This window comes from Leptonychotes weddellii, chromosome X (assembly GCF_054177405.1).
Source record: "Leptonychotes weddellii isolate Sample4059 chromosome X, ASM5417740v2, whole genome shotgun sequence".
Taxonomy (NCBI): domain Eukaryota; kingdom Metazoa; phylum Chordata; class Mammalia; order Carnivora; family Phocidae; genus Leptonychotes; species Leptonychotes weddellii.
The window spans coordinates 57218594-57236783 of record NC_138385.1 but is presented as its reverse complement, the minus strand read 5'-3'; the positions used below and the strand labels follow the sequence as shown (position 1 = coordinate 57236783).

The window sequence follows — 18190 nt, the reverse complement described above, 5'->3', positions numbered from 1 at the left end:
TAGTCTTGGAAATTATCCTAAAGAAATGAAAACTTGCATTCACCTAAAAACCTGTATCTTCATCAAGATAAAATTTTCTGCACAGCAAAGGAAACAGTTAACAAAACTAAAAGGCAACCTACGGAGTGGGAGCAGATATTTGCAAATGACATATGAGATAAAGGGCTAGTATTCAAGATCTATAAAGAATTTATCAAACTCAACCCCCCAAAACCAAATAATCCACTCAAGAAATGGGCAGAAGACATGAACAGATATTTCTCCAAAGAAGACATCCAAATGGCCAACAGACATATGAAAAAGTGCTCAACGTCACTCGGCATCAGGGAAATCCAAATCAAAACCACGATGAGATACCACCTCACACCAGTCAGAATGGCTAAAATTAACAGTCAGGAAACGACAGATGTTGGCGGGGATGCAGAGAAAGGGGAACCCTCCTACACTGTTGGTGGGAATGCAAACTGGTGCAGCCGCTCTGGAAAACAGTATGGAGGTTCCTCAAGAAGTTGAAAATAGAGCTACCCTATGACCCAGCAATTGCACTACTGGGTATTTACCCCAAAGATACAAATGTAGGGATCCGAAGGGGCACCTGTACCCCAATGTTTATAGCAGCAATGTCCACAATAGCCAAACTATGGAAAGAGCTGAGATGTCCATTGACAGATGAATGGATAAAGATGTATATATATATGCACACACACACAATGGAATACTACTCAGCCATCAGAAAGGATGAATACTTGCCATTTACATCTACATGGATGGAACTGGAGGGTATTATGCTGAGCAACAGAATTCAAACAGAGAAAGGCAATTATCATATGCTTTCATTCATATGAGAAATATAAGAAATAGCACAGAGGATCATAGGGGAAGGGAGGGGAAAAATGAATGGAAAGAAATCAGAGAGGGAGACAAACCGTGAGAGAATCTTAACTATGGGAAAGAAACTGAGGCTTGCTGGAGGGGAGGTGGGGGGGGGGATGGGGTTAACTGGGTGACAGGAGTTAAGGAGGGCACATGATGTGACGAGCTCTGGGGGTTATATGCAACTGAAGATTTACTGACCTCTACATCTGAAATGTACTATATGTTGGCTAATTGAATTTAAATTTAAAAATAAAATAAAATAAAAAATAAAAACCTGCACACAAATGTTTATAGCCACTTTATTTATAATGGCCCGCAAATGGAAACAACCCAAATGTTTTTCATCGAGTGAATGGTTAAACAAACTGGTCCATCTATGGCATGGACTCTTACTGAAAATCATACAAATCCTGGAGATAAGCGTAGGGTGCTTTGGCAGTGCAGGGAAGTGCCAAACTCAGCCTGGGCGAAGTCGAGAAGAGAGTCAGGGAAGGCTTCCAGGAGGAAGTAACACCTGAGCTTGGCCTTGAAAGGTAAAGAAAAGTTAACTAGATGAGAAATGGGGCAAGAGCGCTCTGGGCAGACAGAACACCATGTGCAAAGGCATGAAGTCTTAAGAGAGCACTATACATTTGAGGGCCTGGAAATGGTCGCAGCCCTGTGGGGCAAGAGATGAGGCTGCAGGTGTCAGCATAAAGGCCCTTGGGTCTCCAGGCTAAGGAGCCTCTTAGACTGCAGGGAGCCACTGAAGGGTCTTAACTGAGGGAATGAAGGTCAGATCTGTGTATCTGAGGCTCTCTGCCAGACACTGGGGAGCATAGCTCGGAGGGAGTGAGGCTGACGGCTGAGAGACCACACGTGGAGGCTGTTCCAATGGTTCAGAGAATGAACAAAATGCTGAGGCAGGGGGACGAGGGCAAGAGATGCTTGGTGAATCTCCGTAGAGTGTTCATTGTTCACTGCACAACGATGAGGGGTAGGTAGATGAGCTGTTTAGAAGGCAGACTCCTTTAGACACGGAGACATGTTCCTGAGCGGGGGGACACAGAAGACCTCTTCCCCACTGTCCCCCTCCCTCTGCCTTGGCTACAACACTCTGCCCACACTGGCCCCCACCCACACCATGTTCTTCTTGCCTCTGTGCTTCTGGGCTTGGGAGGTCCAGTAGGCAGAGGTGATCACCTTCCAGACGACTCAGACCCGACACACTGATGCATAAACCAGAGGCGAATTGATTTCTGTATGGCGGAGGCATAACTTGGCCCTGGCACCTCTTGGGCAGAGTGCCCCCTTGTAAGGCGTCAGGTGCCTGGGAAACTGACTTGAACATGCACTCAGAACACAGGGAAGCGGGTGTTCTTGGGCTTCACGTGGGGGAGGGCAAAGCCTGGGGCAGTGTCATCATGCAGGAGTGACCAGCTTGGAGGTCAGAGAGATCTGAGTTCAGAGCCCAACCCTGCCACAGTGCCTAGATGTGCAACCTTGCACACATCTCTTAACTCCTCTGAGCCTGTTTCTTCAGCTCTCACATGGCAACGGTGATTCTTGGCAAATAAGGCTGTTGTGAAAACAGGGGCACCCGGCTGGCTCAGTCGGTAGAGCGTGCGACTCTTGATCTCGGGGTTGTGAGTTTGAGCGCCACGTTGCGGGTAGAGACTACTTAAAAATGAAACCTTAAAACAAAAGACTGTTGTGCAAACTCAAAGAGATAATAAAGGCAAAGCACCTGGCTCACGCTATGTATGCCACTAAGTACTGGTTGTTTTCCACTGTCTCAAATGAACACTGCCTCAGAAAAACAATCCACCTCACCAATACTGGAATATTAATGTTCTCCAGCAAGTGCGGCTCTTGCTTAGACGATGCTGGACAAACACAGATGGGATCTTCTTCTCTGGAGCCCTTTTATATTTTTATTTATTTTTTACTTTTTTAGAGAGAGAGAACGTGAGCGTGAGCGGGGGGGGGGGAGGGGCAGGGGGGAGAGGGAGAATCCTAAGTGGGCTCCACGGCCAGCACAGAGCCCGTCTCCGGGCTCGATCTCACAACCCTGAGATCATGAGCTGAGCCGACATCCAGAATCGGACGCTCAACCAACTGAGCCACCCAGGCGCCCCTGAAGCCCCTTTTTAAAAACCAGTTGTTCAAAGCTTCATTATCTCATGCCAGACATGCTAACAATGGCATGAAGAGGATTAGAAAGGTCTTTGGCCACCGACTGTGCTCAGGAGACACATCCATCCCATTGGCAATATACCTGCATCCACTTGCCACGATGGATGGCTACTTTTCAGGTGGCTGATCTCGTCCACCGTGTACTGATTTTCCTTGCTTTCAGTTTCCAAAGGTGACATTTTTCTACCCTTGTCCCCAGAAGCTGGGGCCCAGAGCTCCCCATGGATTGACCACCTCTGAATGGGATCGACGAGATCTCTGTGCTCTGTTGCTTCAGGCCCCCCTTTCAGAGTAAGCTCTGTGGGGGTCTCGAATGGAAAAGAAACCACAGTCCCTTGGCTGTGGAGCAGGTAGGGCAGGACAGGGAGTCTTGGTCAAGGTTTGTGAACTTCGGTCCTAGGCAGAGGGCTGTCAGCTTCCCTTCCTAATTTTCCTTGTTTAAGAAATACGTGGAAGAATCATTCTGAGGAGATAATTAATAGAAAATACAACTGGCAGCCATTCCAGGCTCTGCCTCACTGTGCACACTCCCGCAGTTGTTACCATGGTTTCAAGGCTGAAGTTTTCTCCCCTCTGCCCCCCTGCCCGCTCTTAAGTTCATTTGTCACTCTGCTCCAGACTCCTCCACAGTGGGCCTCCACAGCCTGGTGCAGACTTAACCCTGTAGAGAAGCTAGCTTTTTTTGGTGTTTGTTTGACAAATAACGCTTACTGCTCTTTTTTTCTCTTGAACAAAATATAAATACATGCCAATTGATATAAACAGAATATAACATAAACAGAAAAAAAAAATGGAAGGTAGGCACCAACTCACATTCCAGAATAAACACTTAAGAATTTTTTTTAAGGGGTGCCTGGGTGGCCCAGTCGTTAAGTGTCTGCCTTCGGCTCAGGTCATGATCTCAGGGTCCTGGGATCGAGCCCCACATCGGGCTCCCTGCTCAGCGGGAAGCCCGCTTCTCCGTCTCCAACTCCCCCTGCTTGTACTCCTGCTCTCGCTCTCTCTCTCTCTGTCAAATAAATAAATAAAATCTTTAAAAAAAGATTTTTTAAAAGATTTGTTTATTTTAGAGAGAGAGAGTGCGCAAGAGTGGGGGAGGTGGAGGGGCAGAGGGATAGGGACAGAGAAGCTCAAGCAGGCTCCATGCTGAGCGGGGAGCCTGATGTGGGGCTCCATCCCACCACCCTGAGATCATGACCTGAGCTGAAACCAAGAGTCGGATGCTTAACTGACTGTACCACCCAGGCGCCTGAAGAATTTTTTTAAAATAATTTTTAAGTTTAAATTCAATTCATTAACATATAATGTATTATTTTTTTCAGGGGTACAGGTTTGTGATTCATCAGTCTTATATAATACCCAGGGCTCATTACAACACATACACTCCCCAATGTCCATCACCCAGTTACCCCATTCCCCCACTCCCTTCCCCTCCAGCAACCCTCAGTTTGTTTCCTAAGATTAAGAGTCTCTTATGGTTTGTCTCCCTCTAAAGACTTAATTTTTTTAAGTAATCTCTACACCCAACTTGGGGCTCGAACCCACAGGCCTGAGATCAGTAGTCGCGTGCTCCACTGACTGAGCCAGCTGGGCACCCGGAACACTTAAGATTTTATCATATTTCCTTCCCCATCTTTTTGTGATGCATACTGCATAGTTGAGATTGTACATGATTTTGAATCTGACTGTCTTATAGTGCGTTGACCTTGAAACCCACTCCCCCCGCCCCCAGCAGACCTCTGCCCATCCTCTTCTCCTTTGAGCTATTGGCCTCTAGGTACTGCTTTGGGGAAGTTCAGCCACTTACACAGGCTTGCTTATTGTTGTTGCTGTTATCTGCTGGAACACATAGAGCTCTCACAATGTTCCAGGCACTAAGCATTTGTCAGATGCATCTGCCATTTAATGCTGGCTCTTCACTGGGAGCTGAACTCTGTTTCATTCCCCCTCTTCATACCATAGCCGGTGGTCACAGGAAAGGCTGTTCCTATGAGAAATCAGAAGTAAAGGTGCCTCCTGGGCCTCCTGGCTGTGGATAAGCCGATGAACGTGAGGCCACACTGTCACTGTCGAACCCCAACCCCCACCTCTCAGCTGGACTTGGAAAGTCAGTACACAGGCAGGCTCCACCTCAGAAGCGGGGGACCAGTGATCCCCTCAGCACTGTATGCGTTTCCCACAGTTGATCACTCCCAATTCAAAACAAGGAGTACCTGGGATGTGTTGTGTCCAAATGCCACAGCAGTACAACACGAGGGGGCTGCTTGTTACAGACGAGTTGGGGGTGGGCACAGTCTCAAAAATGCCTGATCCTTTGGTCTGGGCACAAAGCATCCCAAGTCCAGCAAGGCTGTATCCAAAAACTAAACTCTGACCTGGAAGCCCTGTACATTCTGGCTGGTAGTGGCCAACTACCAGCAGGGTAGCTTACAATGGCAGGGGATAGCCATCTTATGGAGCGAAGAAAAAGCCCCGACCTTATATACAAATTGGGAGGAGTGGGGTTGCAGGTAAGGGAAGAAAGTGTGCGGACGCAAATTCAAAACTCGTTCATCTTCCGCTAACATTCTATGAGTTAGTCATTGGTTTATGTGCTTTACAAATTTGAGCTTGTTTAATTCTCTTAACACCCTGTAAGTAGGTACTCTTATCATCGGCTCCATTTTACAGATGATGAAACTGAGCCAAAGAGGGATGAGGTAATTTCCTCAAGGTCACAGAGCTAGTAGCCAGATGGTGGAGCAGGGATTGGAGGTGAGGCAGTCTGGCTCCAGAATCCATGCTTTTAAGTACTGTTTTATGCTGCACCATTATAGAAATTTGGGAAGACACACAGAAACATACACAACAACCTGTACTAACACCACTTTGCTAGGCAGCCTTCCTGTCTTTTACATGCACCCTTTTTCTAAAAAATGTACCATATTTTATAGCTTGGTCTGCAACCTTCCCGAAGGCCATATCCTGTGTCTCTACAAACAGCCTTCCACTCATTATTTTAAATGGCGCATATCCTTTTGTGTGGTTGAGACATTATTTATTTAAGCAATACCCTACGGAGGGACATTTAAACCTGCTTCCAATTTTTCTCCATGACAGAGTTCTGCAAGAGGCAGAGGGGTGATAGCCTTTTGTAATAAAACTACCTTTTAAATCCAATCAGCTACAAACGCAGAATAAAATTTTTTAAAATGAAAAACCGCAAGGGAGGGCAAGGCCTGTGCGTAGGAGGCTGCAGGAGGAAGGCGCTGCCACCGCGGCTCTTCCTCCCTTCCCTTTGTCTGGAGGCCCCGCGGGATTGGCTAGAGCCGGCGCCAAGGGACTGCAAAGGGCCGCGCCATCCACTACGCACGCGTGGAGGAGCCGGGCCGGGAAGTGGGGGAGCACGGGAGCTGGCGCAAATAAGGGCGTGCGACAGAAGAAACAAAAAAACCCGCAAAGGCGGGGTTTCCCGCCCCTGCTCCACCCTTGGCTCCGCCCCCGAACAGACCCAAACTTCTTATTGGTCAGCCATCTTCGGCTCCATTGGTCTGAGGGCCCAAGGACCGGGTCTGCCCCAGAATATGCCTGCTTCCAGGGCCGGAGCGAAAACGGTCCGTTTCGATGCCGTTTTCAGGCATGTGTTCTGGACATGCCCGTGGGGCCTAACGGGGCTTTGTGCGGCAAACGAAGCCGTTCAGGGGTCTGCCGCAGGTTCGGAAGATGCCGCCCAAGGGAAAAAGTGGCTCCGGGAAAGGGGGGAAAGGTAGAGCGGCCAGAGCAACCAGAGAGAATGGGGTCGAGTGAGGAGCGAGGGGAGGGAGCAGACCGGCGACCCCCGGGGTCCGGGATGGGGGCAGCGGGTGGCCGGTGACTAGAGGATTGACCGGGAAGTGAGAATGAGAAGTTGGAGACAATCGGGGCGGAATTCTCTGGAAAGCCTTAATTGAAAAAAGCATGGAAATTAGATGGTAGATAGGAGAGGACAGAGGATGAAGAGAACGTTCTGTTTGTTTCTTCAGAATGGGGAAAAGTTGAGAGTGAGGCTGACGTGAAGGATCCAGTAGAGTTAGGGAGGTAAGGGTCCAGAGGAGTGAGATTTGAGAAAATGGGGTCCAGGACAGGTGGATAAGTTGACCTTTGAATGGGAGAAGGGATACGTTATGCTTAAGGTCATAGGGAAAGAGACGAGGATGGGTGTGATTGTAAAAATCGGGGCCGGAGTGGGGGGTGGGGTTCGTATGATATCATGATTAATGGCCTCAATTTCTTAGTAAAGTAAAAGGCATGGGTAATTTTTAAGACCGAGGGGCAGGGACTGAGTGGGGGTCTTGAGAGTGGTAAAGGTTTGGAGTGGCCATTGGGAGTGATGGGAAAGGGAAGAAAACACTAATAAAAGGATCGGCCCTCAAGGCTAAGGGCCTAAGGTTGGAAGTCCGTGGATCTGTAGAGGACACAATCTACACGGTCATGATTTACCTGGTAACTTGCAACTGGCACAATATAGGCCTGAAAAGAGCTGGGTGGAGCCTTGAGCCAAGGTTGAGGGTGTGTTGGCCAATAATAGAATGGCAAAACAAGGTAATTAAGGGTGCCAGTGGGAACACAAATGATCAAGCGTGGGGGCCGGGATCATAGTCTAGGAGAACATAGCAGGATAAAGGTACCGAAGTGGGGAGTGGTTTCCGTGAAGCCAAAGAGCCAGTGTTGTGGGAGTGAGACATGAGAAGGCGGGAAGAACATGAAGTTGTAGTCCGGCACTGAACTGTTCGTTCTCGGTGGCATGGTTCCATCGTGTGCCCTCGGGAGCAGGTGGCCTGGTGTAGAAGGCATGGACGTTCAGGAGGGAGGTCCGGAAGTGTGAAGTTAGGTTGTTGGATGGTTCCTCAGCATAGGTGGTGACGTTGTCCGAGATGACAGCGAGAGTGGGGGTGGAAAGGAATCCTGAAACTGCCGCCAGAGTCCTCAATCAAAGGGAGTGAGGTAGCAGGCAGATGGCGGCATCTGGCAGGGGAGAGGATGAGATGACTGGAAGGCATTGTCCTTCGAGAGTGAACGTACAGCAAACCCACTTAAGAGTTTGGTGTAATAAAACTCCTTGGGCAGTAATATTTTCTTAGGCATTTGGTCATCAGTGTTTTGGGTTTTCAGTTGAGTTGGACATTTACTGAACAACTGTTGTGTGCTAGATACTGTGCCAGGCATTGGAGATACTCAGACAAGTAACATGGAGTCTCTTGATTAAAACATTACGGTGGCTCCCTTTTCTAGGATAAATTCCAGGTTCCTCAGCGGGATTCCTAGGCCCTCATGCCCTAACTGTCGGCCCCCTCCCCTGGGCTTACCTCACAACACTCCCACCTCAGATTTGGCTTCATCCGTAGTTTCCGACACATAACACATTGTTCCACCACCCTGCAGTGTCTCCTCATCCTTGTCCTTTCTTCATTTGGTCAGCTTCTGCTCATCCAGGAAACCTTCCCTGAGTGGCTAAAATGGCCCTCTGTGCTTCCACAGCCTTCTGTCCGTAGATCGTAGGTCATTCTCCTGAAATGATCTATTTACATGTCTGTCTTCCCCAGTAGACTATGAGCTCCGTGAAGGAGGGTACCACGGCTTCTTCATCTTTGTATCCCCAGTGTCTGGAACTTACTAGTTATTTAGGAAATCTTTATTGAACTGAACACTTAATCCAGCAATAGTTCTTACGAACATCAGGCCCTAACAGTAAGTACGCTGCCGTGAACACAGAAGTTGACATAGTGGTAAGATGACGTCATGCTAAAATGTAAGCTGCCACCAGTAGTTGTTAATCTGCATGTCAACAGTGTTTCTTAGGAAGGCATCAAGGGGCAATGTCAGAGCCTCCAGGTATTTGGACATGAATGTATTCTTTAGCCAAATACAGGTGGTGGGAAAGTTGATCTTTATTTAAAATACATTCTCAGAGATTTGACTTAACTGGAATGTGAGTACTCAAAGACAGAGTCGCAGTGCTTATTAGACATCTTACAAGAGCTCAGGGGTTTGCTCTTAGAAGGCAGGATTTCAAATTGGGTCCAGAGAATCTGGACCAGGCTCTTGGCGCTCTTGTTCATCCATCGGCACACTCATTCATCTATCCCTTTTCCACAAAGGGTGTCTGTAAGGCACACATTTCTTGTTTTAAGAGAGATGAGCCACAGATGAATTTAGCCTCATGTATTAAGGTGTCTGGCAGAGGGCTCTTTTGAAGCGTGGTGCTGTGACAGAAGGATCAGCTCCCATTGTGTTGGCCCTTTGTGTAAGTATCAAGACGCATTTTAAACGAGTACCTGTGATCTCTTCTCTAAAGGGGGAGCATCCTCTGGGAGTGACAGTTCTGACAAGAAGACTCAGGGTCCCAAAGGTGGTGGCAATGCAGTAAAGGTGAGTCACTCGTTCCTTTTGTTTTTCATGTTAAATATAAATAACATATGTACACGTGTTATTCTGGTACCCAGGAAAGGAAAAGACAGTATGCTGAACTCATTCTAAGATGCTAGCCTAATATTGATGTAAAATCAAGATAACATAATATTGGAAGATAGGGACCACATATGAAAGGTAGTTCCTTTTAAGTGTTTTCTCAAATGCTTTCTCAAACATCCCGAATTTCTTCATACTTTGTATTGTTTCTTTTTTACTTTTTTTAAAGATTTTATTTATTTATTTGCCAGAGAGAGGCACAGCGAGAGAGGGAACACAAGCAGGGGGAGTGGGAGAGGGAGACGCAGGCTTCCCGCGGAGCAGGGAGCCCGATGCGGGGCTCGATCCCAGGACCCCGGGACCATGACCCGAGCCGAAGGCAGACGCTTAACGACTGAGCCACCCAGGTGCCCCTTGTATTGTTTCTTGAAAGGTATACTTCATACATTTCAAGAAGGGATACAAAGTATGAAGAAAATAAGTAAGTGAATGACCTGTCTCTCAGAAGGAAATGATATTTTATGAAACCAAGGACTTAGGGGCACCTGGGTGGCTCAGGCGGTTAAGCGTCTGCCTTCGTCTCAGGTCATGATCCCAGGATCCTGGGATCGAGCCCTGCATCGGGCTCCCTGCTCAGCTGGGAGTCTGCTTCTCCCTCTCCCAATCCCCCTGCTTGTGTTCCCTCTCTCGCTGTGTCTCTCTCTCTCTCTGTCAAATAAATAAATAAAATCCTTAAGGAAAAAAAAAAAAAACCAAGGGCTTAGATAAACAGGCAAAGGCACAGGTCTCCTCAGATAGCTCCCCCACTGGTAAGCTACAGGCCAGGGCCCTGACCGTGAAAACTGGGGTGGGAGACAATCACATAATAATTACTTGACCTCGTCCCAGAGGAGTGTCTGCCCTGGGAAAATACAGTCTGCGGACAACCGTACTGCTCCGTGCTGCGTAACAAGGCAGTTCCATGCTCCGGTCAGGGTATGGGATCCCGTACTTTGACTATTCATTCAATAAGGACTTAGTGACATCTGTCCCTGTGCCAAGCAGTGTACAAAGTTCTGGGTATTTTAAAACACTGGGGGTAAGAGATGGTTTCTCTTGTCACCCGGCAGTTGGAGCAGTTAGGTCAGGAATCCATTTCATTGCTGCATAATGAGTGCAGTAGAGCATTTGCATCCTATAAATCCAGCCAAAAAAAGAGAGAAAATACAGTGTGAGCCATTCTACCCACTTTCCTATTCCATGAACCAGAGAAACAGTGAGATGGGGCACATGAATCTGCTTTTCCACAGCTGACCTCTGTTCTCGTATGAGCATCCAATTATGTGAAGTGGGGTTCTGGCATCCAAAGATAGGTTTTCATGAAGCATGGTCCCTAAAAACCAACCAAGTACTTCGTCTGCTGTTGAGCTGAAGAAGTGGTCATTGTTGCCACGGCTGGGGAGACAGGCTCTGTTGGGTTTAATGAGGGCTGACATGTTGGTCTCCGGTAGGGCATCTTCATAAGGGATATTGTAGGGTAATTTTGGCCACATGCAGTTTTCACTCTATGTGCTGACTTTTACAAGCATCCAGCCTGAGACTGCTCCACTGCATATGAATTTAAAGAGGCCCCTTGCCCCTTTCTGGGAAAAAATAAGTTCAGTGAGGCTGTGCATGAGGTATGTGGAAAGAAATGACATGTAATCAGGTAGGAAAGTTGATGAGAGCTAAATTCTCTTGTTAAGCTTTTTCTTTTGAGGCAATTTTAGACTCTCACTCAGTTGGAAAAAAAACACATGTACTTTTTACCCTGTTTTCCCAATGGTAACATCCTACCTCAGACTCTAGAAGGATAGCACAACCAGGAGATTGACATTGATACAGTAAAGCTACAGAACATTTCCATCACCCCAAGGATCCCTGTGGTGGCCCTTTTATAGCCATGCCCACGTCCCTCCCCTATGTTCCCCCCATCCTTAACCCCTGGCAGCAACTAAACTGTTCTCCATTTCTGTAATTTTATGATTTCAAGAATGTTACATGAACGGAATGATGCAATATGCAACCTTCTGGCTTTTTCTACTGTCAGCATAATTTTCTGGAGATCTCATTCAAGTTGTTTCATGTACCAGTAGTGTGTTCCTTTATATGGCTGAGTAGTGTGCCATGGAATGGATGTGCCATATAATGTTTAACTGTTCACCTGCCAGAGGACATCTGGATCGTTCCCAGTGTTTGTAAAGGTCCCAGCAGGGAGGGGACCCTGGAACCCTCTGGCCTTTCAGGGCCTATGCTCCTCCCACACCCTGCCCTTCTGCTTTCAACCCCACTCCTGAGCCCACACCCTGCCCTGTGTCTCTAGAGCTGTCCAGATTCTGAAATCCACCTGCCGACCGTAGCTTCCCTCCTTCCCCTTCATTTCCCGCCTCCCCCGATCTTGTTCTGTTCTTCTCTGCATGCAGACCTCAAGCCCTCGAGCCCACCTGTTCTCCCCACCTTCTCCCAGGCTGTGTGTCTGTTGTCCAAGCCCCGTGTGTCCTGTAAGCTGGAAATTAGATCAGAGAGCTTGACCATTGCATCTGGGAGCCCCACCTCTTTTTCCTTTTGGTCATCTGCTGCATCCACCTGCTAAACTACAACTTGGGATCAGTCCAGTGGTCTGCTTCCTTTACGTTTAAACCCAGAGATGCTGGGCCCTGAACGGAGAGTCACACGGCCTCGGGAATTGGGACCACTAATTCGTGGTCTCTAACCTTAGCTAGGCCCTCAGCACTGTGCTGCAGTCCTCTGCCACTCACCTGCCTCCACCCACCACCCTGCTCTAGTCAGTCAGCAGATAACTTCATCCAGTGGTTCTCAACCCTGGTGTACGTCGGATTCCTGTAGACACCTTCTAAAACTACCAATGCCCAGGGTCCCACCCCGGACCAAGTGCCTCAGCATCTCCAGGTGGTGGGGCCTGGACCTTGATGGATTTTTTTAGCAGCACTGAGGGATGGTTCCGATGTGCTGCCGGGGTTGAGAAACACTGATCCAGTCTCACAGGTTTGGTGTGAGGATTTCCCTCGAGAACGCATGGAAAGTGCTTTGCACAGTACCTAGCAAATACTAGCTTTTAAATATTGCTAAATTTTCACACGGAAATGGAAACCAGACCTATCGTCAGGAGCTCACTGGCTTTCCAGCCCCCTGCCAACAAAGTTCTCTTCACCCACACCTCCCTCCTCTGTCTTCTAAGGCCAACGAATTTTTCAAGCAGCGCTCTCGGTGCCACGCCTGGCCCCTTCATTAGCTCCACGCTCTTTCGTTGCTCTGTCTTCAGCCTCTCCAAACTCTTTACTGCATCTTTCCCTTCGTTCTGAGATTATGCCCAGGGACCTTTAAAATAGATACGTGTCTGGGGCCTTTTTCTTCTAAGAGCTCTTTCTCCTTTTCTGACTCAGCTGGGGGGAGTACCCCCCCTCCCCCACTTCCCATTACTTCCTTCGTCTGCCCACCACAGTCTGGCTTCTGCACTTTCTGCTCTTCTGAAACTGCTTTTGCTAAGGTCATTGATCACCCAGTGCTAAATTGATGTATTTCTTCCCTGATCACTCTGCAGCATTTAAGCCTGTTGACCATTTCCTTCTTGAAACTCTTTTACAGGGCGCCTGGGTGGCTCAGTCAGGGAAGTGTCTGCCTTCGGCTCAGGTCAGGATCCCGGGGTCCTGGGATCGAGCCCCACATCGGGCTCCTTGTTCAGCAGGGAACCTGCTTCTCCCTCCCCCTCTGCCTGCCACTGCCCCCTGCTTGTGCTCTCTCATGCTCTCTTTCTCTCTCTCTCTTTCAGATAAATAAATAAAATCTTAAAAAGAGAAAGAAAGAAAGGGAAGGAAGAAAGAGGGAAAGAAAGAAGGAAGGAAAGAGAAAGGAAGGAAGGAAAGAAAGAGACAGAAAGAAAAGAAAGAAAGAAACTGTCTTTTGTCTTGGTTTTTGTTAACACGCCTTTCTCTCCTACCCATCTGGCCTTTCCTTTGTGCTCTGCTTATTGAGCGTCTCTCTTTGCTTATGGCTTAAATGTCCATATTCTCCAAGGATGTCTTTAGCCTGCGTTTCTCCTCATTCTATGTAGCCTCCCTGAGTCATCTCCTCACCTCCCGTGGTGTCAGCTTACTACCTCCACACTGAGCACTCCCAAATCCTCTCGAAGATGCCGTCCTCCCCAGTTGCCAGTCAGTCAGTCACATTGCAGATCCTGCAGGTACTACAGACTCATGTCTAACCTGTCAGGCTGTCCAGACCAGAATACTTGTTTATTCATTTGTAAAGTGTTCGGTGGGATCCCCTTTCTGTGATCACAAATGCTGTAATTCATTTCACAGCAATTGAACCAACCAGAAGGTTGCTTTGCGAGTGTGGAATCCTAAAGAGGGAGGCATTCTTGAAGCAGTTGTAGCTAAGCCAAGCTGAGGGCTGATGAACCATCCTTGTTTCCCAACATGTATCTCGCTAGTGTCCGGACTGTTTGTCCCTGTCTTCCCTGGACAGCGCTGGACACATTCTATAAAAGTCTGCCTCTCTGAGCCCTGCCTTTTGACAGATTCTTTCCTTTGCTGTGTTCCTATCTCCTGTGTAGTTCCTCTGGTCAGGAAGTTATTCCTGTGGGCCTAGAATCCCCTTGCCCCTAATTTTAGGAGTCAAACCCTGAGGCCAACCTTGATTTGCTTGTCTTTGCATTTATAAGGGAGACACCTTTGGCCCCCATCCCAGTGTGTCATTTACAATAGGAAACCATGGATTGTTGAATGAGAAATTGGGAATCCTGCAGAACAGCTCCCTTGACAAAATCATTTTTAAAGATAGAGTGATTTGTTTTTTAAAAAAAGCAACATGGCTTTATGTAAACATAGGTCAAATTTGAGTACTTCTGTAGGGTTGAGTATTCTTAATCAACATACGATACTTTTTCAAAGTGCCGAATTGTGAGGAGGCCTCTTGCGGTAGAAAAGGATTTCCTAGTGGGTTTTTTAGTATCTTCCCCACTCTGATAAAGTAACGGCTAACCTTTATTGAGTACTAACTGCGTTATCTTAGTCTTCACAACCCTATGAGAACACGTAGGTACTATTATTATCTCAGGGCACAGATGGGAAAACACTTGGAGGTTTAAGAAGATGCATACAGCAGAGCTGGGATTTGACTCGAGGGCCCAAGCTTTTCAACCATTATGTCTCCTCTTCCTGTTAACCAGTGAAGTATATGGTAAAGATGGGAGCTTCCCCCAGCCCGATTCCCATTTGCCATCTCAATCAGCGTTCCGAGATAGTGTCTTGACAAGGGAAATGGGTTTGTGGCCATTGCCCAACTGAGCAGACTTCCAGGATTTTCTGCTGCCATGAACCTAATGTGTGTTTTCACTAAGGGGTAATCCAGACATGAGTGCTGTGAAAAAGGGGATCATTTGGCTCTCCCAGATACTATGTGACCATACTTTTTCCTTGCAGGTCAGACACATTCTGTGTGAAAAACATGGGAAAATCATGGAAGCCATGGAAAAGTTGAAGTCTGGAATGAGATTCAATGAAGTGGCCACACAGTATAGTGAAGATAAAGCCAGGCAAGGGGTATGGTGCTGTTGTCATTTGAAACGATCTCTCCCCGGGCTCCTGGGTGGTACAATCGGTGAAGTGTCTGACTCTTGGTTTCGGCTCAGGTCATGATCTCGGGGTCCTGGGATCGAGTCCCGTGTTGGGCTCCATGCTCAGTGCAAAGTCTGCTTGAGATTCTCCGTCTCCCTCTGCCCCTCCTACCTGTGCTCTCTCTCTCTCTCAGATAAACAAACCTTAAAAAAAAAAAAAAAAGATCTGGGGCGCCTAGGTGGCTCAGTCGGTTAAGCGGCTGCCTTCGGCTCAGGTCATGACCCCAGGGTCCTGGGATCGAGCCCTGCATCGGGCTCCCTGCTCGGCGGGAAGCCTGCTTCTCCCTCTCCCACTCCTCCTGCTTGTGTTCCCTCTCTCGCTGTGTCTCTCTCTGTCAAATAAATAAATCTTAAAAAAAAAAAAAAAAAAGATCTCTTCCCCATGGAGGACACACAGCAGTAGGGATTATTTCTACGTTCCGCCATTAAGTTTAGCCATATCTTGGCATAAAGATCTTAAAAGCAGAAATGTCCAACTTGTAAACAGTTGCATACAGGTCACCTGTGTCTAAAACTAGGCGTTACCAAACTGGCACAGCTAACAGACACCTGGCAACATTGTGAGTGTGTATGTGTTCGGTCCAGGGTTGGAGCTCTTCCACCCATCTGTCCTTGGTGAGCCCACTTCTTTGCAGTCCGGCTGAATGAACCTAAGAACCTGAGCGTCTGTGTTGGGAAGTTCCCAAGCTACAGTAGAACTGTTTACTCTTCAGGGCCACCTGACATCGCGTATCTTTTGGGTTTTTCAGGGCGACTTGGGTTGGATGACCAGAGGTTCCATGGTGGGACCATTTCAGGAAGCAGCATTTGCCTTGCCTGTGAGTGGGCTGGATAAGCCTGTGTTTACAGACCCTCCGGTTAAGACAAAATTTGGATATCATATTATTATGGTTGAAGGGAGAAAATAAAGTTGTATGAAAGACTGAATATGTTTTATACGTTCTGCTTGCTTCTTTAAAAGGTGTTGAGTAATCCTGTATGTTATGAACTCTGTCGTTATGGGTTTGTAGGCACAAAACGAAGTGGAGAAAGGTTGGCATACACTGTAGCAGGTGTTCTCACAGGTAAGTCAAGCAGGGGCGCCCGGCTGGCTCAGTCGGTAGAGCGTGCGACTCCTGATCTCAGGGTTGTGAGTTCGAGCCCCACATTGGGCATAGAGTACTTAATAATTAAAAGAAAAAAAAGAGTCAAGCAGACTCCTTTTAACCTGAGTCTCTTCCCTCCCAGAACCACTCTCTCTAATTCTCAGCATATCCCATAAGTTAATTTAAAAACCATCTCCAGGGGCGCCTGGGTGGCTCAGTCGTTAAGCGTCTGCCTTCAGCTCAGGTCATGACCTCAGGGTCCTGGGATCGAGTCCCGCGTCAGGCTCCCTGCTCAGCGGGAAGCCTGCTTCTCCCTCTCCCACTCCCCCTGCTTGTGTTCCCTCTCTCGCTGTGTCTCTCTCTGTCAAATAAATAAATAAAATCTTTTAAAAAAAAATAAAAATAAAAAATAAAAACCATCTCCAGGGGAGCCAAATACTAGTTCACACTATTCACACATTGAGTTGGACATCAAATAGATGGATTAGAATATGAAAATCATAAAATAAGTTCCTAGGCAACACTTGTTTTGTTAGCTAATTTGGATTTGCCAGGACAGTGATTAGCTCCATTGTCTTAATACCATACACTATATAATGGCCATTCAACATGAACTCTTTTGTTTAATTTTTTTTAAGATTTTATTTGTTTATTTGAGAGCGAGAGCACATAAGCAGGGGGGAGAGGAAGAAGATGGCTCCCTGCTGAACTGGGAGCCCGACATGGGGCTCCATCCCAGGACCCCGGGACCATGACCTGAGCCAAAGGCAGACGCTTAACCGACTGAGCCACCCAGGCGCCCCCTGAACTCTTTTTTTAATGAACTTTTTAAAAATTTTTTTATTTAAATTTGATTTAGTTAACATATAGTGTATTATTAGTCTCAGCGGTAGAATTTAGTGACTGACTCATCAGTTGCATATAACACCCAGTGCTCATTCTATAAAGTGCCTTCCTTAATGCCCATCACCAGTTATTCCATCCCCCCACTCACCTCCCCTCCAGCAACCCTCAGTTTGTTTCCTGTAGTTAAGACTCTCTTATGGTTTGCCTCCTGTTTTTATTTTTCCTTCCCTTCCCCTGTGTTTCCTAAATTCCACATAGGAGTGAAATCAGTATGAACTCTTTTTATTTTTTTTATTTTTTAAAGATTTTATTTATTTATTTGAGACAGAGAGAATGAGAGATAGAGAGCATGAGAGGGAGGAGGGTCAGAGGGAGAAGCAGACTCCCTGCCAAGCAGGGAGCCCGATGCGGGACTCAATCCCAGGACTCCAGGATCATGACCTGAGCTGAAGGCAGTCGCTTAACCAACTGAGCCACCCAGGCGCCCCAGTATGAACTCTTTTTAAATAAACCTTTCTTGGCGGAAAAAAGGCAATCAGTTCTTTTACCAATTGTTTGTATTAGACTAAGCAGCCAGTGTTCTGTGTATCTGCATTTTAAAATTTTACAGTGCCATATTTATGACCTATTTGACGAGGAATATTTTAAGTACTAGACTGCTTCAAAAATAAAATTTTGCCAGGGGTGCCTGGGTGGCTCAGTTGGTTAAGCGTGCAGCTCCTGATCTTAGCTCAGGTCTTGATCTCAGGGTCCTGAGTTCAAGCCCTGCGTCAGGTTCCACACTAGCCTGCCTTAAAAAAAAAATGTTTTTAAATAAAACTTGGCCAATACAACCATGTGATTCTTAACAGTGATTCTTTTAACACCCTGTCTTCTCACTCAGCTGCATTTGACATGTAAGTTTCTTATTTTAGAGGAGTTTCTGGGCATCTCCAGCAGGTTATGCCTTCATGAGATTTTCCCCACTGAGCAGACTAATGAACGGGTGCCCCAGTCCCTAAGTACAGATATATCAGTATGATATTGAGAGATGTTCAAAATAGTAGGCATAGGATGAAACTATTTTAAAAACCCCATTCCAAACTGTGTCTCTCGGGACGCCTGAGGGGCTCCGTCGGTTAGGCGT

At 47.2% G+C, this 18190-nt stretch overlaps 1 protein-coding gene and 1 non-coding gene across 2 annotated transcripts; both read left to right on the top strand.

Moving 5' to 3' along the window:
* Window positions 1-6665: 6665 nt before the first annotated feature.
* PIN4 (peptidylprolyl cis/trans isomerase, NIMA-interacting 4) lies at window positions 6666-16060 on the top strand. The gene is made up of 4 exons (XM_081808666.1): window positions 6666-6796; window positions 9365-9438; window positions 14940-15059; window positions 15883-16060. Exons 1-4 carry the CDS (start codon window positions 6754-6756, stop codon window positions 16039-16041), a joined length of 396 nt encoding a protein of 131 aa, XP_081664792.1. The 5' UTR covers window positions 6666-6753; the 3' UTR covers window positions 16042-16060.
* A 154-nt stretch (window positions 16061-16214) lies between these two features.
* On the top strand, window positions 16215-16287 carry TRNAR-CCU (transfer RNA arginine (anticodon CCU)). The gene has a single exon. It is a non-coding gene; the product is annotated as a tRNA-Arg (tRNA).
* Window positions 16288-18190: the final 1903 nt, after the last annotated feature.